This window comes from Scyliorhinus canicula, chromosome 11 (assembly GCF_902713615.1).
Source record: "Scyliorhinus canicula chromosome 11, sScyCan1.1, whole genome shotgun sequence".
Classification (NCBI taxonomy): domain Eukaryota; kingdom Metazoa; phylum Chordata; class Chondrichthyes; order Carcharhiniformes; family Scyliorhinidae; genus Scyliorhinus; species Scyliorhinus canicula.
In genome coordinates this window covers 34,725,968-34,751,179 of record NC_052156.1, presented here as the reverse complement: position 1 = coordinate 34,751,179, position 25,212 = coordinate 34,725,968, and the positions used below count along the sequence as shown (strand labels likewise).

At 43.4% G+C, this 25,212-nt stretch overlaps 1 protein-coding gene across 1 annotated transcript in view; it reads left to right on the top strand.

Annotated features, from left to right (window-relative positions):
• wnk2 (WNK lysine deficient protein kinase 2) overlaps positions 1-25,212 on the top strand; it is a 296,693-nt gene that overhangs the window by 91,235 nt on the left and 180,246 nt on the right. The window contains 2 exon segments of the mRNA XM_038812754.1: positions 7,560-7,732; positions 19,493-19,713. Of these exon segments, the coding sequence (XP_038668682.1) occupies positions 7,560-7,732; positions 19,493-19,713 (394 nt within the window).

Sequence of the window (25,212 nt, the reverse complement as noted above, 5' to 3'; positions counted from 1 at the left end):
ATAGCGTTTCCAGCCAATATTTGTAAAGTTAAAGTCCCCCATAACAACTACCCTGTTACTTTCGCTCCTATCCAGAATCATCTTTGCAATCCTTTCCTCTACATCTCTGGAACTTTTCGGAGGCCTATAGAAAGCTCCCAACAGGGTGACCTCTCCTCTCCTTTCCTGTTTCTAACCTCAGCCCATACTACCTCCGTAGACTAGTCCTCATCAGACGCCCTTTCTGCCACCGTAATACTGCCCTTGACTGATAATTCCACCCCTACCCCACTTTAGCCACCTTCCCTGAGCTTCTAAATATCTAAACCCCGGAACCTGCAACAACCATCCCTGTCCCTGCTCTAGCCATGTCTCCGAAATGGCCACAACATCGAAGTCCCAGGTATCAACCCATGCTGCAAGTTCACCCACCTTATTCCAGATGCTCCTGGCGTTGAAGTAGACACACTTCAAACCACCTTCCTGCCTGCCGGTACACTCCTGCAACCTTGAAACCTTATTCATGACCTCACTACTCTCAACCTCCTGTATACTGGAGCTGCAGTTCAAGTTCCTAACCCCCTGCTGAATGAGTTTAAACCCTCCCGAAGAGCATTAGCAAATCCCCCCCCGGATATTGGTCCCCCTCTGGTCCAGGTGTAGACCATCCCGCTTGTAGAGGTCCCACCTACCCCAGAATGAGCCCCAATTATCCAGGTCTCTGAAACCATCCCTGTAGCCACGTGTTCAACTGGTCTCTCCCTATTCCTCGTCTCGCTAGCACGTGGCACGGGTAGCAACCCAGAGATAATAACTCTGTTCTAGCTCTAAATTTCCACCCTAGCTCCCTGTATTCCTGCCTTGCATCCCTATCCCAGGAGGGATAAGTAGATGATCAAAATTCAATGACTGAGTCGGCCATTTTATTTCTTAATAAAGCAATTCATAACCATTTCAAAATTGCACATCTCCAGTCTAAAAGACAAATGTACAAGAATCTCGTGTCTATTTAACCAAAAATATTAACGTACGGTGTTCAATTGAGGGAATAATATCTCAACTGAGCTTGACTAGGTGTAAAAATGCAAGTGACTAATGTTGTTTTGGGGACATCGGGAATAGTAAAATGCATCATAAGGTGAGGAAGATGGTCTGTTGGGAAGGGATAATGTGTTCTTAAATTGTCCATAAAAGCTTTGTTTTTGAGTCACGAGGGCACACTTGACTTTTGCATCATGCCTTTTGTGATGAGGATGCAATATTTTAAAAATGTTTAAAGGTATGAAGAATAGGCCTTAAGATACCTCTGAAAATTGGTGCAGGTATAATGTGCAATAATGGTCTTTTTACGAAATGTTCTGATGTGGATGATTCTTGCATTGCAAATTTAATTCCCATTCCTAGTTCCCGCAAGAAGATACTTTGAGCTGCTGAAAATTTTTGACTTATTTTCAAGTTGGTGGTTTACTAGGCCACTTCAGAACTGTTCAAAGTGAACATGTGGGTTGGAGTATTGTGTAGGCCATACCAGTTAGGGATGATAGATTCCCTTTCTTGCCATGAGTAAGTTGTTGTTTAAGAACAAACTAGATGCTCTTGTGCTGTTCCAAGAAATGTATACAATGTTTCTCTTAAAGAACCATTATATACAAGCAATGGATGAGGATGTTTTTAGCATTTTGGAAGACCATATAAGTTCATAAGATATAGGAGCAGAATTAGGACATTTGGCCTATTAAGTCTGCCCTGCCATTTGATCATGGCTCATCTCATTCTTCCATAACTCCACCGCCCTGCCTATTCTACATAACCCTTCAAACCATTACTAATTAAAAGTCTGTTGTAACTCCTCAAATTTACTCTCTGTCCCAGCATCTACCGCACTCTGGGGTAGCAAATTCCACGGATTCACAACCCTTTTAGAGAAGTAGTTTCTCCTCAACTTTGTTTTAAATTTGCTACCACGTAAGCTTTTGTACCTCTTGTTCTAGAATGCTCCACAAGAGGAAACAACCACTCCATGTCTACTCTATCCATCCCTTTAATCATCTTGAATACTTCAATTTGATCTCCCCTCATTCTTCTAAATTCTAGAGAGTATCGGCCGAAACTGTTCAATTTCTCTTCATACAACAAACCCCTCATCTCTGGCGTCAAGTGAACCTAGTGAACCTCCTCTGAACTGCCTTCAATGCCACTGCATCTTTCCTCAAATAATGGGGCCAAAACTGTGAATAACACTGCAGGTGTGGTCTCACCAATGCCTTGTGTAGTTGCAACAACACTTCCTTACCTTTGTACTCTATGCCATTTGCTATAAATACCAACATTCCACTTTAAAAAAAAAAAATTTTTATTGAAAAATTTTGAATTTATACAACGAACCATAATAAAATAACAATAATATTAGCAATCATAAACATTTGCCCCACCTCCATGAACAACACAGCATTTTAACAACAATGCAAATTAACACATGGACTGCGGGGAAAGTCGATCAGCACACCTCCCACCGGGAGACGTCGAAAAATTTCTGTTTTGGGCTCTAAAAAGAGCCTAAAAGTCCGTTTAAAACGGGAGCTCCCAAATGTGCGGCTTCCTCCGTCATCGCCGCCACCGGAAGTCCACTCTTTCTTTATTATCTGCTGTACCTGCATGTTAGTTTTCTGTAACTCCTGAAGAAGGACTCCCAGATCCCTCTGCAACGGAGCACCCAAACGTGTCTCCCTTTTGGATAATAAGTTGCCTTCCCATTTTTCCGACCAAAATATAGGTTCACTGTCTAGACAAAATATGCACCATTTTTAAAAAAGTATTTTGTTCCAAATTTTCAACGTTTTTACAATGAACGAGCAATCAGTGAGGCGAAGGCCAAGATATCTGTCCCCGCACCCAGCTCCGGGCAGTCCGACACCCAGAATATAGTTTTTAGGGGATCGGGCTCCATATCCACATGCTGAAAACTGTCCTCTAAAACCCTTCCAGGTTCGGGCAGGCCCAATACATATGCACGTGGTTTGTGGGGCTCCTCCCACATGACTCACAGACATCCTCAGCTCCCTCGCACAGCAGGTCATCCTCAACTTTCCCAACCTAAAATGCTAACGTGCACCATTTAAAATTATTTGCTGAATTAGCCATGCTAATCTCTTACAGGAAAACAAGGAAATTTGAGAGAAGATATTGCAGAATTGAAGATGTCTCTGGGGTGAATGGAAGATTTTTTGGGGGGGAGCGGGGTGCGATGAGGTGGTGGGAGAGTACTCCTATTTAAATAGAATAAGCAGACACAATGCCTGTTAGTGCAAAGAGAATGTAAGGAAGCAGCCCTGAAAAGGTCCTACTTTTGTAAGAAAACTGAATTAAGGTTGTGCTTTAGAAAACTTGTTAGAACTAAGTATACCTCTGGTGGTATCAGTTTCAATTACTCAATGTTAAGCACACATAGGATTGTCTAGTTTGAATGGAGGAGTTATGTGAATATAAATGAACTTATTTTGTTCTGTCTCTGTTCTTACGAGTTTTTGCAACTGATGAGCAGGTCTACCTTTTGTCAGACAAATAGAATGTGAGTGTTATAAATTCTTGATTTGTCTCTATTTGGATCTGAATTTGTTTATTGTCACGTGTGCCAAGCATTGTTTTTCTTACAGTCCAGACAGATCATTCCATACATGGAAAAAAACATAGGGCATGCATAAATACAGTCCAGACAGATCATTCCATACATGGAAAAAAACATAGGGCATACATAAATACACAATGTAAATACAGAGACAGGCATCAGGTTAAGCATACAGGAGTGCAGTACTACTCAGTAGAGAAGATGTGTGAAGAGATCCGATCAGTCCATAAGGGAATCATTGCGGGGTCTGGAAACAACGGAGGAGACAAGTATTCCTTGTAATAAAATCAAATGATTGGTCAGCTAATTGAATGGGAAAAGATATTTTTAGCCTTGTGGAGTTAAAATATAAAGGAGTCCTTGACTCTGAAAACCAGAACAATGATTGGAAAATAACTTGATGGGACTTGAGTAGCTTGGATAAATCTTTTTTGGAAAATAAAATATCCAGTGCAGCGCAACCTCTAAATTAGAAACTTTTAATGAAGATTCTAAATATTTGTGCATCACTTAAGAGGTGCCTTCCGAAATAGAGCAGACATTGAAAGTAGGAAGGAATAGCACAACTACAAACAAAGATTCATCACACTGGCCAACCCAGTTAGTGATAGAGATAAATTGTAAAACTGAAGAAAAATGTGAAACAGTAGAATTTCTTTCTAATATTAAAAGAAAATATCATATCAAATACTGTATATCTAATCCTCTAAAGAATTTGAGAGTTTAAAAAGATTGTGCTTCCAACTGCTCCAGAGTTCTTTAGAAACTCTGCTCGCACATACAACTCAATTGTTTTACTCTGCTTCAGATGCTTGCTTTACTTTATAATGTATTAAAATGTGATGTCCTTAGTCCCTCCTCCCCGTTTATTTCATTGCCTGTCCAGGGGAGGGTGTACCCCCTCCAGCAGTCACCCATACATGTCCCCATAGCTCTCCTTCCCAAGGTTGCCTACGTTCAAAATTCTTTCTCCTAGTGAGTGTCCTATTATCTGGGGGTACATCGTTGTTTCTTTGTGGAGGAAGTTTGTTGACTTGAATGTATCTCAGGTCGCTCCCTCTTGGCAACTGGAACCGCTCCATGAGTTCCTCCAGGATCGCTACTCTGACGGTTAGTGACATGTACACGGACGATGGAGTCCCCTCATCCTGTCTTCACCTTTTGAAGGTGGTGCCTGTTATTATGGGAGTAAACTTATGGTTGTTGCAGATGGAGGCTACGGTGGACATTTTGGTTGGGCCAAAGTGTTACCTCATTTCGTACCATGTTCGGAGCGTGGCGACTACCACTGGGCTTCTCGAGTATTTGGCCAGGTGGGGATAGGATGGGGAAGGAATGAGTGCGCGGTTGTAACTAGAGCTCAGAGGGATGTTCCAGTGCAGGAACACTCCTCCTTCCCCACCCACTCTGCTCCTGATTCCTTAACCCATCCCTGTACTCTCTGCAGTAGCCGCCCAGTGGTAGAACTATAGGTTTGGCAGGGCCAGGCCTTCCACATTTCCCTCTCCTTTGCAGGACCTCTTTTGGATTCCGCCCCTTCCCATCCCTACACGCACACGTACCATGATTAGCTTGTTGACTATGTTGAAAAAGGCCTTGTGGATATAGATCGGGAGGGATCTGAGCAGGACGAGAAACCTGGCAGCACGTTCATCTTGTCTGTATCCTCCCTGAGGGGGGGAGTGGGAGTGAGCCCCACCTCTGCAGGTTCTTTCTGACTTCCTCCACCAGACTTGTCAGGTACCATTTTATGGATTGCTGTCCAGTCATGGGTCAATTGGATCTCCAGGGAGCTCGATTTGGTCTGGGCCGGTTTAAACAGCAATGATGGTGTTTGTCCATACGGTCACCATGGGATTACTGTACAGTAGTTACATCCAGGAGGTGAATCATGGCCCAAACCCAAATCGTTCCAGCCATTTCACCCTGTTGAAGGCATTTTCTGCATCAAAGATTATTACTTCTGGTGTTCTCTCCCCAGTTGGGGTCAGTATCACGTTCTTCGGCAAGCACCTGATGTTCGATGTTAGCTGCCTGCCTTTGACGAAGCCCACCTGGTTCTCCGCAAATATCTCTGGCACGCAGCTCTCCAGCCACCTCGCCAGGATCTTTGCGTCCATTTTAAGGAGTGAGATGGGCCTGTAGGACCCACACTTAGTCGGGTCTTTGTCCTTTTTGGGATCAGTAGTATTGAGGCTTGGGCCAGTGTTGGTGGCAGGGTGCCCCTTTACTAGAGAACACCCCATGCAGGTGCGGGGCCAGTGCTGATGCAATTTTGTTTGTAGAAGTCTGCCGGGAATCCATCTAGTCACGGCGCCTTCCTCGTCTGCATCTCTGAGTTTACTTATGGGGGTTTGGAGATGTATAGCCCTCGGTAGAAGGTTGTGAAGGCTTTGTTTATCTTTTCTGGCACAGCAACTAGCCTGCCGCTTCAGTCTTTAACCTGAGCTATTTTCCTTGTAGTTGCCTGCTTTCTCAGCTGGTGAGCTAGCAGGCAGCTATCTTTGTCTTCTTGTTCACAAAAGGTCCCCCATATCTGGCTGAGCTGGTTGACTGCTTTTCTAGTGGCTATCAGTCGAAGTCCATTTGCAACTTTTTCCCCTCCCTTAGAGGGAGGGGGTAGGACTCTGTGCAGGGCTGAATCTAACACAGTTGAAGGTGGTGCACAGAGAGCGCACCTAACCAGAGCTTTTATGAGCAAGTTCTACCCGGAGGTGGAAGACACATGCAAAATCTGCCAGGGAGGCTTAGCCAGCCACACCCACAAGTTCTGGGCATGTCACCAAGTTTGTCGGTCATTGGACGTCATCCTTTGAGGCCATGTCCAGGGTAGTGGGAGTGTGGGTGGAGCCATGCCCAAAAGTGGCAATCTTCGGGGTATCAGATCAGCCTGTGGGGAGGTGAGGCTGATGTCCTAGCTTTTGCCTCCTTGATCGCACGCCAGGGAATCCTGCTTGGCTGGCGATCGGCAGCACCCCGCAAGGCTGCAGGTTGGCTGTCTAACCTGCCGGAATTTCTCAGGCTGGAGAAAATCAAATTCGCCACACGGATCTGAAGAAGGCAGGGGGGGGACGCAAACAAAAAGGAACATGAGGTACGAGCAGGATGGACAAAGCCACAAGGGACTGGTCCGATGGCAAGCTAATGCCCAAACCAAAGTGTATACAAATACCCGTAAATGTGTGTCTCGGCCATATTGGAGAATGTACAATAGTTATGCCAGTTGACGGGGTATGGGTGTTTGCGGGGGGTGGGGGGGTGGTCACGGCCATAGTTGAAGATGCTTGCTTGTACATATGTGTGGGTTTTTCGTGTTTTTTTTTTCTCTGATCATGTACAGTTTATAAGTTGGGTATAAAATATGAAAGCTCAATAAAAAAAGAGACGCTGGTACTGAAAGTGGCATGAACCAATTTATGGAATAAAGTGCATTATGGATTTTATGTTCGGATCTGTGGTACTTTCTGGATGCGCGCACTCATTACGGGCAGTTTATCAGAAAGGCACAGTTTCCAGATTGTGGGACACAAGCATATTTAGACAACTGAATATGCATTTACAATACAGCTTTAACATGGCTGTCAAATGGTCCTCTGCAGTTGCTGACCATGGTGTGTAAACCCATGCACACATCTCGCGCTTAAGCAGTGGAATTCAAATACCAGCCAGGTAATGTGAGCAAACCTGCACTACAACTACTGATCTCAGGCTGACAGCTACAATGAGAATGCTATTTGAACAAGAATGAGAGAGAATATAGTTAATTAAGATGACAAAAACCTACATAGTATATTGATCTTCACGGCCTTGGTATAATTAATATATGTACTGCAAAATGATTTGGTTGCATTTTTCAAACACATGAACTGGAATCATATTAAAACATTGATTGTGCACTCCTCAATTTATGATTAGATTTTTAAAATCGGACCTTCTGTTCTAACTTTCCATGCAGGACAGAAAACTTGCAAAGGCAGAACGTCAACGATTTCGAGAGGAGGCAGAAATGCTTAAAGGATTGCAGCATCCCAATATTGTTCGATTTTATGACTCTTGGGAAAGTACTCTGAAAGGGAAAAAATGCATTGTCCTAGTTACTGAATTAATGACCTCAGGAACTTTGAAAACGTAAGTATTTCATCGAGAGTATTTGCATTGGTTCTGTTGGCAAATAAATTAATGTCATTGTAGTTTATTACATTTTTATCAAGAAGTAGATGATATTCTTCAGTGTGGAGAATAAAACTGATTAAACTTTAACTGGTCAAATACATTTTACTGTGCTGATAAATGGAATGTAAAACTATTACATATTAAAATATTGAGTGGGGGCTTAAGATTAGAAAAGTTCTGTATCTGCAGGAGATGCTGCAAATGTAAAGTTATATTTCTATTTAATTACAAAGGCCTGATGTAACTTGAAGTCACTTGTAACAAACCTCTACCGAAACTTCCTACCCATCAGAACAAAAAATCACCTTTGAAGCCTCTCAGATATGTGCCATTCTACAGATAAAATATCGAAGCGATCAACAGGTGCCTACCATTGCAGAGAATAAAATTGAGATCAGGAATGTAAGAACATAAGAACATAAGAACTAGGAGCAGGAGTAGGCCATCTGGCCCCTCGAGCCTGCTCCGCCATTCAATTAGATCATGGCTGATCTTTTGTAGACTCAGCTCCACTTTCCGGCCCGAACACCATAACCCTTAATCCCTTTATTCTTCAAAAAACTATCTATCTTTACCTTAAAAACAGGTAATGAAGGAGCCTCAACTGCTTCACTGGGCAAGGAATTCCATAGATTCACAACCCTTTGGGTGAAGAAGTTCCTCCTAAACTCAGCCCTAAATCTACTTCCCCTTATTTTGAGGCTGTGTCCCCTAGTTCTGCTGTCACCCGCCAGTGGAAACAACCTGCCCGCATCTATCCTATCTATTCCCTTCATAATTTTAAATGTTTCTATAAGATCCCCCCACATCCTTCTAAATTCCAATGAGTACAGTCCCAGTCTACTCAACCTCTCCTCATAATCCAACCCCTTCAGCTCTGGGATTAACCTAGTGAATCTACTCTGCAAACCCTCCAGCGCCATTACGTCCTTTCTCAAGTAAGGAGACCAAAACTGAACACAATACTCCAGGTGTGGCCGCACTAACACCTTATACAATCGCAACATAACCTCCCTAGTCTTAAACTTCATCCCTCTAGCAATGAAGGACAAAATTCCATTTGCCTTCTTAATCACCTGTTGCACTTGTAAACCAACCTTCTGTGACTCATGCACTAGCACACCCAAGTCTCTCTGAACAGCGGCATGCTTTAATATTTTATTGTTTAAATAATAATCCCGTTTGCTGTTATTCCTACCAAAATGGATAACCTCACATTTGTCAACATTGTATTCCATCTGCCAGACCCTAGCCCATTCACTTAACCTATCCAAATCCCTCTGCAGACTTCCAGTATCCTCTGCACTTTTCGCTTTACCACTCATCTTAGTGTCATCTGCAAACTTGGACACATTGCCCTTGGTCCCCAACTCCAAATCATCTATGTAAATTGTGAACAATTGTGGGCCCAACACGGATCCCTGAGGGACACCACTAGCTACTGATTGCCAACCAGAGAAACACCCATTTATCCCAACTCTTTGCTTTCTATTAATTAACCAATCCTCTATCCATGCTACTACTTTACCCTTAATGCCATGCATCTTTATCTTATGCAGCAACCTTTTGTGTGGCACCTTGTCAAAGGCTTTCTGGAAATCCAGATATACCACATCCATCGGCTCCCCGTTATCTACTGCACTGGTAATGTCCTCAAAAAAATTCCACTAAATTAGTTAGGCATGACCTGCCCTTTACGAACCCATGCTGCGTCTGCCCAATGGGACAATTTCTATCCAGATGCCTCGCAATTTCTTCCTTGATAGATTCCAGCATCTTCCCTACTACCGAAGTTAAGCTCACTGGCCTATAATTTCCTGCTTTCTGCCTACCTCCTTTTTTAAACAGTGGCGTCACGTTTGCTAATTTCCAATCCACCGGGACCACCCCAGAGTCTAGTGAATTTCGGTAAATTATATCTAGTGCATCTGCAATTTCCCTAACCATCTCTTTTAGCACTCTGGGATGCATTCCATCAGGACCAGGAGACTTGTCTACCTTTAGCCCCATTAGCTTGCCCATCACTACCTCCTTAGTGATAACAATCCTCTCAAGGTCCTCACCTGTCATAGCCTCATTTCTATCAGTCGCTGGCATGTTATTTGTGTCTTCCACTGTGAAGACCGACCCAAAAAACCTGTTCAGTTCCTCAGCCATTTCCTCATTTCCCATTATTAAAACTCCCTTCTCATCTTCTAAAGGACCAATATTTACCTTAGCCACTCTTTTTTGTCTTGTATATTTGTAAAAACTTTTACTGTCTCTGTTTTTATATTCTGAGCAAGTTTACTCTCATACTATATCTTACTCTTCTTTATAGCTATTTTAGTAGCTTTCTGTTGCCCCCTAAAGATTTCCCAGTCCTCTAATCTCCCAGCAATCTTTGCCACTTTATATGCTTTTTCCTTCAATTTGATACTCTCCCTTATTTCCTTAGATATCCACGGTCGATTTTCCCTCTTTCTTCCGTCCTTCCTTTTTGTTGGTATAAACCTTTGCTGAGCACTGTGAAAAATCGCTTGGAAGGTTCTCCACTGTTCCTCAACTGTTCCACCATAAAGTCTTAGCTCCCAGTCTACCTTAGCTAGTTCTTCGCTCATCCCCTTGTAATCTCCTTTGTTTAAACACAAAACACTAGTATTTGATTTTACTTTCTCACCCTCCATCTGTATTTTAAATTCCACCATATTGTGATCGCTCCTTCCGAGAGGATCCCTAACTATGAGATCATGAATCAATCCTGTCTCATTACACAGGACAAGATCTAGGACCGCTTGTTCCCTCGTAGGTTCCATTACATACTGTTCTAGGAAACTATCGCGGATACATTCTATAAACTCCTCCTCAAGGTTGCCTTGACCGACCTGGTTAAACCAATCGACATGTAGATTAAAATCCCCCATGATAACTGCTGTACCATTTCTACATGCATCAGTTATTTCTTTGTTTATTGCCTGCCCCACCATATCGTTACTATTTGCTGGCCGATAGACTACTCCTATCAGTGACTCTTTCGCCTTACTATTCCTGATTTCCACCCAAATGGATTCAACCTTATCCTCCATAGCACCGATGTCATCCCTTACTATTGCCCGGATGTCATCCTTAAATAACAGAGCAACACCACCTCCCTTACCATCCACTCTGTCCTTCCGAATCGTTTGATATCCTCGGATATTTAACTCCCAGTCGTGACCATCCTTTAACCATGTTTCAGTAATGGCCACTAAATCATAGTCATTTACGATGATTTGTGCCATCAACTCATTTACTTTATTCCGAATACTACGAGCATTCAGGTAAAGTACACTTATGTTGTTTTTTTTTACCTCTGTTTTGAATCTTAACATCTCCAGTTTTATTCCTTTTGTTATTACTGGGCCTATTCACTGAGCTCCCCTCAGTCACTGTACCTTGTACTGTCGCCCTTTTAGATTTTTGACTATGTCTTCTCTGCCTTGCACTTTTCCCCTTACTTCCTTTTGCTTCTGTCCCTGTTTTACTACCTTCCAACTTCCTGCATCGGTTCCCATCCCCCTGCCACATTAGTTTAAACCCTCCCCAACAGCTCTAGAAAACACCCCCCCTAGGACATCGGTTCCAGTCCTGCCCAGGTGCAGACCGTCCGGTTTGTACTGGTCCCACCTCCCCCAGAACCGGTTCCAATGCCCCAGGAATTTGAATCCCTCCCTCTTGCACCATCTCTCGAGCCACGCATTCATCCTATCTATCCTGACATTCCTACTCTGACTAGCTCGTGGCACTGGTAGCAATCCTGAGATTACTACCTTTTGAAGTCCTACTTTTTAGTTTAACTCCTAACTCCCTGAATTCCGCTTGTAGGACCTCATCCCGTTTTTTACCTATATCGTTGGTGCCTATGTGCACCGCGACAGCTGGCTGTTCACCCCCCCCCCCCCCCCCCAAGAATGTCCTGCAGCCGCTCCGAGACATCCTTGACCCTTGCACCAGGGAGGCAACATACCATCCTGGAGTCTTGATTGCGTCCACAGAACTGCCTGTCTATTCCCCTTACGATCGAGTCCCCTATCACTATAGCCCTGCCATTTTTCTTCCTGCCCTGCTGTGCAGCAGAGCCAGCCACGGTGCCATGAACCGGCTGCTGCTGCCTTCCCCTGGTGAGCCATCTCCCTCAACAGTATCCAAAGCGGTATATCTGTTTTGCAGGGAGATAACCGCAGGGGACACTTGCACTGCCTTCCTACTCTTGCTCTTTCTTTTGGTCACCCATTTTCTATCTCCCTCAGTAACCGTCACCTGCGGTGTGACCAACTCGCTAAACATGCTATCCACGACCTCCTCAGCATCGCGGATGCTCCAAAGTGAGTCCATCCGCAGCTCCAGAGCCGTCAAGCGGTCTAACAAGAGCTGCAACTGAACACACTTCTTGCACGTGAAGGAGCCAGGGACAGTGGACGTGTCCCTGAGCTCCCACATCGCACACGAGGAGCATGACACGGGTCTGGGATCTCCTGCCATGTCTTAAACCCAAATATTGACTAACAATCTGAATTGGCTGATGTCACAAATAAATGGACCAGACTGGAGAAGGTAAAAGAGCAATTTAAGCACAGTAAAAATCATAAAACGATGGAGCAAATTAAAACAACTCCTCCCATCTGAGAAGCATTGACAACGATAACCCTATTCCCACAAAACACAAGCCTGCAAACCATAAGATAGAGGAGCAGAATTAGGCCGTTTGGTCCATCGGGTCGAACCGCCATTCGATCATTGCTGGTATGCTTCTCAACCCCATTCTCTTGCCCTCTCCCCGTAACCCCTGATTCCCTTATTAATCAAGAACCTATCTGACTTAAAGACACTCAGTGACTTTGTGTCCACAGCCTTCTGTGGCTTTGCGCAGGTGGTAGTGAGGTTTGATAGTGTCACACGGGAGGGTTTAAACTAGTATGGCAGGGGGTTGGGTACCAGAGCAATAGGTCAGAAGGTGAAAAAATTGAGGGAGAACTCGGAAATGGGGCCACTCTGGCTCTGAGGAAGAGCAGACAAGGAGATGTTGCTGAAAACAGGGGGACTGGTGGCCTGCAGTGCATATGTTTTAATGCAGGAAGTATAACAGATAAGTGTCATGAGAATGTCACTTTAAGAAATGTTTGGCTGCTCATGTTACTGCAGCGATGTCAGAGTGTGGGTGGGGCTGAGCTCTGGCTCTGCTTTTTAGTTTCACTTTGAGAAAAGCTTGGGTGTGACTGTTTATTTTGGTTTCGTTTTTCAGTGTTGGAGCTGAAGCCAGACAAAGCAGTCTCTCTGCCATGAAAATACTATCTCTTGATCACTTGGTGAATTCAGAATTATAAATGTTCTCAGTAGTGAATGCAAACCTGATGTGCTTCTTTTAAAGGTTTTGTTTTTTTAAGTCTTATGGGTGTTAAAAGGAAAGCTTAAAAGATTGCTTAGTGTTGTCGTCTCTGGGGGTTGTATTTGAATTAATGGTTGCTATGATGTTCACTATGTTTTATAAAGGTTAACTTGAGTTCATAGAATAAACATTGTTTTGCTTTGAAAAAATACTTTTCCATTTCAGCTGTACCACACCTGTAGAGTGGGCCGTGTGCTGCCCATGCCACAATCTGTTAAAAGTTGTGGGTCAGGTGAACTCCATGATGCACTTTGGGGTTCTCTAAACCCTGGCCGATAACATAAGGCAGATGAACCTAGAGCTTGGATTAGTACTTGGAACTATGATGTTGTTGCCATTACAGAAACCTGGTTGAGGGAAGGACAGGATTGGCAGCTAAACATTCCAGGATTTAGATGTTTCAGGCAGAATAGAGGGGGATGTAAAAGGGGTGGAGGGGTTGCGCTACTGGTTAGGGACAATATCACAGCTGTACTACAGGAGGACACCTCAGAGGGCAACGAGGCTATATGGGTAGAGATCAGGAATAAGAAGGGTGCCGTCACAATGTTGGGAGTTTACTACAGGCCTCCCAGCAGCCAGCGGGAGATAGAGGAGCAGATAGGTAGACAGATTTTGGGAAGGAGTAAAAGCAACAGGGTTGTTGTGATGGGAGACTTTAACTTCCCCAATATTGACTGGGACTCACTTAGTGCTAGGGGCTGGATAGGCACACGGCATAATTGCCTTCATTGGCTGGGGCATTGAGTGTAAAAATTGGCAAGTCATGTTGCAGCTGGAAAGAACCTTAGTTAGGCCACACTTGGAGTATAGTGTTCAATTCTGGTCGCCACACTACCAGAAGGATGTGGAGGCTTTAGAGAGGGTGCAGAAGAGATTTACCAGGATGTTGCCTGGTATGGAGGGCATTAGCTATGAGGAGAGATTGAATAAACTTGGTTTGTTCTCACTGGAACGACGGAGGTTGAGGGGCGACCTGATAGAGGTCTACAAAACTGAAGGGCATAGACAGAGTGGATAGTCAGACTTTTTCCCAGGGTAGAGGGGTCAATTACGAGGGGGCATAGATTTCAGGTGCGAGGGGCAAGGTTTAGACGAGATGTACGAGGTACGTTTTTTTACATAGAGGGTAGTGGGTGCCTGGAACGTGCTGCCGGAGGAGGTGGTGGAAGCAGGAACGATAGTGACATTTAAGGGGCATCTTGACAAATACATGAATAGGATGGGAATAGAGGACTACGGATCCCGGAAGTGTACAAGCTTTTAGTTTAGATGGGCAGCAAGGTCGACGCTGGCTTGGAGGGCCAGAAGGACCTGTTCCTGTGCTGTACTTTTCTTTTTTTGTTCTTTGTGGCAATGAGTTCCACATATTCACTTCCCTCTGGCTGAAGAAATTCCTCCCTCATCTCGGTTTTAAAGGGTCATTTGTTCAGTCTGAGTCTGTGCCCTCGGGTTCTAGTTTCTCTTACTAGTGGAAATATTTACACTTGTATCCAGTGCAGAAATCCAGCAACTAAACTGATGACACTTGCAGAAATTCAGCTGGTTTCTATGCCATCAGGATAAATGTGAGCTTCCTCGCACCTGACTAAGGACAAATCAGTCTTGCCATACTGTGCCACCATTGAGGACATGGAAAACTTGGCTTCCTGCCTTATCCCCCCACAAAGGATAAATGTGATGTACCCCTTTCCCATGATGGCATTTTTTGTGAGAAACTCTACCCCTACACCCCAGCCCCACGCGTTTCCACCCTTCAGCATAAATGTGTCTATTTCTGATCCATGACAGCCAAAGCTGGCAGCAAGCAGCAAATTACATTCGTGTTGAGTCCTTAACAAAGAAAAACATCCCAATGCATGCTAATTGTGTACCTTGTGTTGCCTTATTGTGTGTTTTTTTTTCTTTTCATGTACTAAATGATCTGTTTGAGCAGCATGCCGAAAAATACTTTTTTCTGCCTCGGTACACGTGACAATAAACAAATCCAATCTAAAGAGGCATCATCGGGAAAAGGATTTTGAGCCAAAGGAGGAAATATTAGGGGGGTAGTCAAAAGCTTGAACAAAGAGGTAGTTTTTCAGGGTGTTAAGGGAAAGGAACAGGTGGATGTGTTTGGGGAGGAAATTCCACTGCAAGAGGACCTATATTACTGAAAGTATGCCTGCCAATGGCTGGGAAATGTATGCCTCAGAAATCTGGAAAATAAGTAGAGATCTTTGGAGACAATGGAGGCATTTGGAATTTAGATACCAAGACCTAAATTCCACATATGGACCATAAGACAACTGAAGAGGTGCTTGAAATAGTCAAGAGTGAAAATAATTCTTAAAGTGACGTCCAGAAAAGAAAGTGTCAGTATTTTGCCGATTTGATCAGAGTTGAAAAGCTTCAGAGAGCTCTTCTGGAGAGTGAAGTGGAAGGCAGCAGAAAGAGGAATCAATCTAGGTGTAATTGGTTGACCCATGCCAGAGCAATTACATATGAGCTATGGTGGATGTGATGAGGATGGCGCAAGACAGAGGAGCGTGGCATACTGTGACAGGAGATCACCTGGCAAGAATAACTGCAAGCAGTAGCAATACTTTATGGTGCACTGAAAGCATAAAATATTTACAATAGTAAAAACAGAAAATGCTGAAAATACTCTGCAGATCTGACAGCATCTTCTCTCTTGATAGTTGTTGCTTGAATCTGCTGAGTATTTACAGCACTTTCTGTTTCCGTTTCAGATTTCCAGCATCCATATTCTTAACTAGTTTTCTAACTAAATTCAATGCAAAAGGTAAAACCAGTGGCGTTGATTTTTGCTCCTTCAATTATCCAGTTACACGTGGGCAGTCAATTTACTAAATATTATACCTGGCTTTGTTAATGGGAGGTCACTCAGCTATGACATTTTGCTGTTTTAAATCTTTTTAAGGAAAAGAAACGTTATTTCAATTAGATGGAAAAAACCCTCTGGAATGCAGTGTGTTTAAAATGTAAATAAAGCTCTGTGTCGGGCAAAATAGAGGCTGTACATTAGGGAACTGTGCATCCGTTTGTGATCAATAGAGGCTACTGAACAATTAATGAGGGACGTTCTAGCCAAACTCCGTGTTCTGTATGAAATGTTACAGTATATTAGATAAAGTGATCAATCAGCCATAATAGGCACTGGGAATGCAGATGATGCAGCTCAATTTTGTGATTGCAAGGGAACATTTGGCATTTGACTTACCATTGCATGGGTGAAGGAAAGTTGCTGATTTGATTTCAAATGGTGTGCACATTTGAACTATTGTCATATGCAACTAAAATAATTAAGTATTATACCATGTGGGCTTAACAATAAATGTTTTGTTGCAAAATACTGCCTTTTTTTTTACCCTAAATACTGACCTCAGCTAAAAGTCCTTGAGTCGTGCAATGCAGGAGGCCGCCTCTCAGTCCGTAATGCATGTAGGTAAAGAAAAAATTTACAAGTGCTAAATTGGTAGAGATACGTTTTCCAGTTTTTCTAATCTTTAAGGTATTAACTCATTCACTGGAGACCGATTGTAAGGGTACTTATCTGATCTCTTGCGATATTCCTTCCCCAACACAAAATTGCTGAGATTTGTTGTAGCACATCATCTGCTGCCCAGTTTGTTCAGCTGATTTGATGCAACCAAGGAATCAAACTGAGTCTGTTTGGCTACTTGAGGGCAAAAATGATATCTTCGAAGCATTGGGTTGACTTTCATTTATTAAATCTTTTCTGTTTTCTGTGACCTTTTGTCACTGTGTAACATTTAATGAAGCAATCCTATGCAATCAGTTTGTATTTTGGCTTTATAAGAAACAGGCTTCCTGGTGAGATTCACTGTTGGGCAGGTTTTAGCTATTTAACTATTGCAAAGAAGTTTACGTGAATTTACCTGGTGTGATAGTTATGCCACTGGACCAGAGGTCCAGATTAAGGTTTCAGGACCACCATGGAGCAAGAAACTAAAAAGTCAATTAACTAAAATTAATCTGGAATAATAGTTAGTCGATGGTGAACTTGCAGTTTTGTTTTCCTGAGGAGGTGGGCGGGCCTGCAGTTTCCTGAGGTTTGGAGTCACATGTAGGCCAGAAGGCTTCCTTCCCTAAAGTTATTAGTGAACCAGATGGGTTTTTACAACAGTTGACTATTTAATTGTCTTTTAATTCTAAATTTTTATTGAATTCAAATTCCACTGTCTACCATGTTGGGATTTGAACTAGCCTCCCCAGAGCATTACCCCGAGTCTCTGGATTACTAGTCCAGTGATAATATCACTGCGCCATTTCACTCTGGGGTCAGGATCCTGACTTCTCCTCCTCCATCGCATCAGCACCCTGATGTCCAATGAGATTTTTAACAAATTCTGTTAGTGGTCAGGTTGCATGCTTGCTGTGGGTCAAAATCCTGGAGCGCTCTGCCTAAACACATTCTGGGTGTACCTACACCTCAGAGACTGCAGCAGTTTAAGAAGGCAGCTCACGCACCACCTTTTTGATGGTGACTAGGGATGGGTAATAAATTCTGGCCTAGCCAGTGATGCCCATATCCCATAAATGAATTTAAAAAAAATATACTTGGTCACCCGCCTCTGGCTAGTTTTAGAATGGAATCCCTGCAGTGTACAAGGAAGCCATTTGGCCCATCGAGTCTGCACTGACCCTCTCAAAGAACACCCTACCTAGGACACTAAGTGGTGGTTTAGCATGGCCAATCCATCTAGTCTGCACATCTTTAGACTGTGGAAAAAACCAGAGCACCCTGAGGAAATCCACGCCGTCACGGGGAGTATGTGCAAACACCACACAGTCACCCAAAGCTGGAATTGAATCCTGGTCCCTGACGCTGTGAGGCAGCAGTGCTAACCACTATGCCACCGTGCTGTCATTGGAGAAACAGATAGGATGGTGAAGGTCTGTGGTGGTAGGTTGGCGGGTTGGTGACGGCATGAAGGCCCCTGTTGAGGCCAAAACATGGGCAAACCTGGGGGAGCTGGGAGAAATGCTCCCAAAAAACTATCATAACAATAGGTACACAACTGCAGCCCCAGACCATCCGAAAAGGGGAGGAAGGGGTTGTCCCTCCATGATAATGGTCTGGCAACTGTGACCTTTTTGAATGTAAATGTTTATAAAAACTCTTAAGAGGATGCCTCCATGTTGATGGGCCTTTTATCCTCTCTGATCTTTTAGTGCTTTAGGATCTCTCATTGGCATCTCCAGCTTCTGGAGCTATCCGCTATACTTCATTGGATGGCAAGCATGCAGCCTGACTATTAATCGCATTTTGTCAAAAAATCTCATTAGTCATCAGGGTGCTAATGCAAGATAGGTGCGTCTGGGTCCCGACCCTAGGATGAAAATTTAGCTCCACAAAACTATTGGATCTGGTATACAATGGTATACAAGGGAAAGAAATCTGATCGTATCAGGTCTGGCCTACATGCGAGTCTGGTTTGTAGCAAAGCGAACAGGTCAGAGGCTGGAAATCCTGCGGCGAGAAACTCACTGCTTGACTTCCCAAAGCCTGTCCACCATCTACAAGGCACAAGTCAGAAGTGTGATGAAATATTCTCCATTGGTCTGGATGAGTGCAGCTTCAACAGCACTCGACAAGCTTAACATCATCCAGGGCAAAGCAGCCTACTTGATTGGCACCCCATCCATCACGTTAACATTCGCTCCCTCCTCCACCAATGCACAGCGGCAGCAGTATGTACCATCGACAGGTGCACGGCATCGTGTCTCCAAGTTTCCTTTGACAGCATCTTCTAAATCTATGACCTCTACCACCTTGAAGGACTAGGGCAGCAGATGCATGGAAACGCTGCCACCTAAACACAAGATACTGACTTAGAACTGTATCACTGTTCCTTTGCTGTCGCTGTGTCAAAATCCTGGAAATGTCCTCCCAAACAGCACTGTGGGTGTAACTGTGCCATATGGACTGCACCAACTCACCACCATCCTCCCGAGGGCAATCGACGATGGGCAACAAATGATGGCCGAGCCAGCGACAACTGCATTTTGTGAAATAATTTTTAAAACTCCGTTGAATTCAAGAAGGAGCACTCGCTCCCATCTGTAGGGCAGTTAGGAATAGGCAGTAAATACTCACCTTGAAAGTGATTCTCCCAACTTTTGGAATTTTGTTTTCAAATAAAAATAAATTGAGTTTTCATTACATTTGCCTTGACATGCATAACTTCAAATTAATATTTGAATTGAATAATCCTGAGATATTCACAATTGCTATTTTAATTTTAAGAATACTGCTGTAACTAAATATTTCTCTTTATTTGCAGATATTTAAAAAGATTTAAAGTGATGAAAACAAAAGTTATGCGAAGCTGGTGCCGGCAGATATTGAAAGGATTATATTTTCTACACACAAGAACCCCACCGATTATTCACCGGGATTTAAAATGTGATAATATTTTTATTACTGGTCCTACTGGATCAGTGAAGATAGGAGATTTGGGTCTTGCAACTCTAAAGCGTGCCTCTTTTGCCAAAAGTGTTATAGGTAAGTACCTGACGATTCCTTCAGATTTATTATGTTATATAAGGACTTAAGAATTAGGAGCCAGTTTCGGACATATGGCCCCTCAAGCCAGCCCCTGTACTTAATAATAAGATCATCGCTGATCCTCAATCTCAATTCGACTTTCCTGCCCTAGCTCCACATCCTTTTATTCTCTTGGAGTAAAAAAAATCTATAGATCTAATATTCTCTGTGGATGGGTAGAGATTTCAAAAGATTCACCAACCTCCTGAGTGCGCATCTGATTCCGAAATGGCAGTCCTCTTATCCTGAACCTATAAGACCGGCCATTCGGCCCATTGAGCCTGCTCCACCATTCAATGAGATCATGACTGATATAGTATGACGATCCTCACTCCACACTCTGTCTTATCCTCATAACCCCTGATTCGCTTTCTGTCAATCTCATCCTTGAACGACACAGCCCTCTGTGGTAAAGAATTCCCCAGATTCACTACTCTCTGAAGAAATTCCTCCTCCTCCTTTGCCTTAAATGCCTCCCAGTTCTAGATACTCTAGACCAAGGAAACCGTCTCTCAGCATCTACTATGTCAAACCCTCTAATCAGTTAAATCGACGATCATTTTTCTAAACCAGACACACTTTAAGCCCAGTATACTCAATCTCTCCATTTGGACAATCCTATCATTCCAGGAATCAGTCTGGTGAGTCTTTGTTGCACCCTTTAAAGACGAATAAAACTTACCGTGGGAATCGAGACAAAAACTGTATTTTGTACTCCAGGTGTGTCTTACCAAAACCCTGTACAAATACCTTTCTAATTGCTTACTGTACTTGCATGTTAACTTTCAGTGTTTAAGGGCGGCGTGGTGGCAAAGTGGTTAGCCCGAATTTGATCCCGGCCCTGGGTCACTGTCCATGTGGAGTTTGCACATTCTCCCAGTGGGTCTCACCCCCACAACCCAAAGATATGCAGAGTAGGTGGGTTGGACACTCTAAATTGCCCCTTAATTGGAACGAAAAGAATCGGGTACTCTAAATTTATATCAAAAAACTTTCAGTGTTTCATGCACAAAGACTACAAAAACCTCTGAGCATCAACATTTTTGTATCATTTTTAAAATATTCCACTTTCCTATTCATCCCACCAAAGTTTCAGCTATCACTGCAACTGACCAGTTATACTAGTGCTGGTTAACTCACAGCCCAATCAGCACTAAGGAACAATCATTCCCAACTGGATGAGTCCCATGCAGGGTATAACAATGTAATTCTTCCACCTTCTCACCATAACCCTGCATATTCTTCTTTTCCAGACAAAGGTCTAATTCCTCTTTGAATGCTTTGATTGAACCTACCTCCACCACACTCACCCACTAGGCAGTGCATTCCAGATCTTATCCACTTGAGCAGCTCTGTCAAAACTCCCCATAGCCTTTTCCCCACAGCAAACAATAATAACTTCCCCGATCTATCTTGTGAAGTTCTTCATCCCCAGAACCATAGGAACAGGAGTAGGTCATTCAGCCCCTCGAACTGTGTTCTATGAGCCTGTCCTGCTGTCACCTAACCATGTACTTGCCGTTGGCCTATATCCCTTAATATCTTTGCTTAACAAAAACTTATCTATCACTTATCTATCTCGGATTTAAAATTAACAACTGATCTAGCTTCAACTGCTGCTTGTGCGCGAGAGTGCAAAACCCCTACCACTCTTTGAGGAAGAAGTCCTCCCTAACTTCTCTCTTGAATGGTCTAGCCCAAATTTTTTTTAAAAGCACACAACTATTTTCTGTCCAATTAAGGGACGATTTAGCGTGGCCAATCCACTTACCCTGCACATCTTTTGGGTTGTGGGGGTGAGACACAAGCAGGCACTGGGAGAATGTACAAACTCCACACGGGCAGGGATCAAGCCTGGGTCCTCGGTGACCTGAGGTAACAGTGCTAACCACTGTGCCACACATTTCTAGCCCAAATGTTTAGAATATGCCGCTAGTTTTAGAATCAAACCATTGGCAATAGTTTATCATTTTGGTGAATCCTTTCTTTACTACAGGGTTCACCAATGTCTTAATGCTTTCAGATCCTTCCTAAAATGTGGCACCCAGAACTGGATGCAGTACTCCAGCTAAAGCTGAACTATTGTCTTTTTCAAGTTCAACATTAGCTCCTTAATAAAATCGACGACATTAAATGCTCTATTAACCAAGTTCTCAGCCTGTGCTGCAATCTTCAGTGACTTATGTGCATATACCTCAGGGCCTCTGCTCCTGCAACCCCTTTAGGGTTGTACCCTTTTATATAATCTCTCCATGCTCTTTATACCAAGATAAATCACTGAATTTGTGACTTGATAGCTTGAGTGCTTGGAATCTTGACTCCAACTCTGTTTGTAAATTTGGTGTGCCTCATTTGGGTAATTAATTGCTTTCTATTGGCTTGCTATGTGGATCGTAAGATTACAGGGATGAAATGGAGGGGGAAATCTGCTCATCTTCCAATTTCACTGTGGCATTCGCAGTTTGAAAATTCATAAGTTTATTTGATCATGTCTGCTTTATAATGGCCGAAGAATCTTGTTTACATAAGACTTGTGTATATTTGATGTCTGTGAATTTCAAATTAACGTTTTGTATGATGTTGTGCTTAATTGTGATGTTCTCAAAATAATGCAAATTCATGCCCGGTTCAGTTCAGAATTATGAAGGTGAATTCCTACAATGAGTGGTTTTATTTATTTGTATAAGTATTAGTGGCACACCAAGTTGCTGATGCAGAAGTCCCTCCAGAGCACAGAAAAACCTGGATAATTATACTTGGTGCTAGTGGGAAAATTACAGTTTCACAATATTTAATATATGCTTTTGCAGTCCACTTAAATAAGTGATGGTACTAGCTCCCTTCTATGTAGCTCTACTTCAATGCCAGGAGCATCCAGAATAAGGTGGGTGAGCTTGCGGCATGGATTAGTACCTGGGACTTTGATGTTGTGGCCATTTCGGAGACATGGATAGAGCAGGGCGAGGAATGGTTGTTGCAGGTGCCGGGGTTCAGATATTTCAGTAAGTTCAGGGAAGGTGGTAAGAGAGTAAGAGAGGGGGAGGGGTGGCATTGTTAGTCAAGGACAGTATTACGGTGGCTGAGAGGACATTTGATGAGGACTCGAATACTGAGGTAGTATGGGCTGAGTTAAGAAACAGAAAAGGAGAGGTCACCCTGTTAGGGCTTTTCTATAGGCCTCCGAAAAGTTCCAGAGATGTAGAGGAAAGGATTGCAAAGATGATTCTGGATAGGAGCGAAAATAACAGGGTAGTTGTTATGGGGGACTTTAACTTTCCAAATATTGACTGGAAACACTATAGTTCGAGTACTTTAGATGGATCCGTTTTTGTCCAATGTGTGCAGGAGGGTTTCCTGATGCAGTTTGTAGATAGGTCAACAAGAGGCGAGGCCATATTAGATTTGGTACTGGGTAATGAACCAGGACAGGTGTTAGATTTGGAGGTAGGTGAGCATTTTGGTGATAGTGACCACAATTCGATTACGTTTACTTTAGTGATGGAAAGGGATAGGTATAAACCGCAGGGCAAGAGTTATTGCTGGGGGAAAGGCAATTATGATGCGATGAGGCAAGACTTAGGATGCATCGCCTGGAGAGGAAAACTGCAGGGGATGGACACAATGGAAATGTGGAGCATGTTCAAGGAACAGCTACTGCGTGTCCTTGATAAGTATGTACCTGTTAGGCAGGGAGGAAGTGGTCGAGTGAGGGAACTATGGGTTACTAAAGCAGTTGAATCACTTGTCAAGAGGAAGAAGGAGGCTTGTGTGAAGATGAGACGTGATGGTTCAGTTGGGTCGCTTGAGAGTTACAAGTTAGCTAGGAAGGCTCTATAGAGAGAGCTAAGAAGAGCCAAGCGAGGGCAAAAGAAGTCTTTGGCAGGTAGGATCAAGGATAACCCTAAAGCTTTCTATAGGTATGTCAGGAATAAAAGAATGACTAAGGCCAGTCAAGGACAGTAGTGGGAAGTTGTGCGTAGAGTCCGAGGAGATAGGAGAGGTGCTAAATGAGTATTTTTCGTCAGTATTCATACAGGAAAAAGACAAAGTTGTCAAGGAGAATACTGAGATACAGGCTACTAGTCTAGAAGGGCTTGAGGTTCATAAGGAGGAGGTGTTAGCGATTCTGGAAAGTGTGAAAATAGATAAGTCCCCTGGGCCGGATGGGATTTATCCTAGGATTCTCTGGGAAGGTAAGGAGGAGATTGTTGAGCCTTTGGCTTTGATCGTTAAGTCATCTTTGTCTACAGGAATAGTGTCAGAGGACTGGAGGATAGCAAATGTTGTCCCCTTGTACAAGAAGGGGAGTAGAGATAACCCTGGTAACTATAGGCCAGTGAGCCTTACTTCTGTTGTGGGGAAAGTCTTGGAAAGGTTTATAAGAGATAGGATGTATAATCATCTGGAAAGGAATAATTTGATTAGAGATAGTCAACATGGTTTTGTGAAGGGTAGGTCGTGCCTCACAAACCTCATTGAGTTCTTCGAGAAGGTGACCAAACAGGTGGATGAGGGTAAAGCAGTTGATGTGGTGTATATGGATTTCAGTAAAGCGTTTGATAAGGTTCCCCACGGTAGGCTATTGCAGAAAATACAGAGGCATGGGATTCAGGATGATTTAGCAGTTTGGATCAGAACTTGGCTAGCTGATAGAAGACAAAGAGTGGTGGTTGATGGGAAATGCTCTGACTGGTGTCCAGTTACTAGTGGTGTGCCACAAGGATCTGTTTTGGGGCCGTTGCTGTTTGTCATTTTTATAAATGACCTGGAGGAGGGCGTAGAAGGATGGGTGAGTAAATTTGCGGATGACACTAAAGTCGGTGGAGTTGTGGACAGTGCAGAAGGATGTTACAAGTTACAGAGGGACATAGATAAGCTGCAGAGCTGGGCTGACAGATGGCAAATGGAATTTAATGCAGAAAAGTGAGAGGTGATTCATTTTGGAAGGAATAACAGAAAGGCAGAGTACTGGGCTAATGGTAAGATTCTTGGTAGTGTGGACGAGCAGAGAGATCTCGGTGTCCATGTCCATAGATCCCTGAAAGTTGCCACCCAGGTTGAGAGGGTTGTTAAGAAGGCGTACGGTATGTTAGCTTTTATTGGTAGAGGAATTGAATTTCGGAGCCATGAGGTCATGTTGCAGTTGTACAAAACTCTGGTGCGGCCGCATTTGGAGTATCGTGTGCAGTTCTGGTCGCCACATTATAGGAAGGATGTGGAAGCATTGGAAAGGGTACAGAGGAGATTTACAAGAATGTTGCCTGGTATGGAGGGAAGATCATATGAGGAAAGGCTGAAGGACTTGAGGCTGTTTTCGTTAGAGAGAAGAAGGTTAAGAGGTGACTTAATTGAGGCATACAAGATGATCAGAGGATTAGATAGGGTGGACAGTGAGAGCCTTTTTCCTCGGATGATGTCGTCCAGCATGAGGGGACATAGCTTTAAATTGAGGGGAGA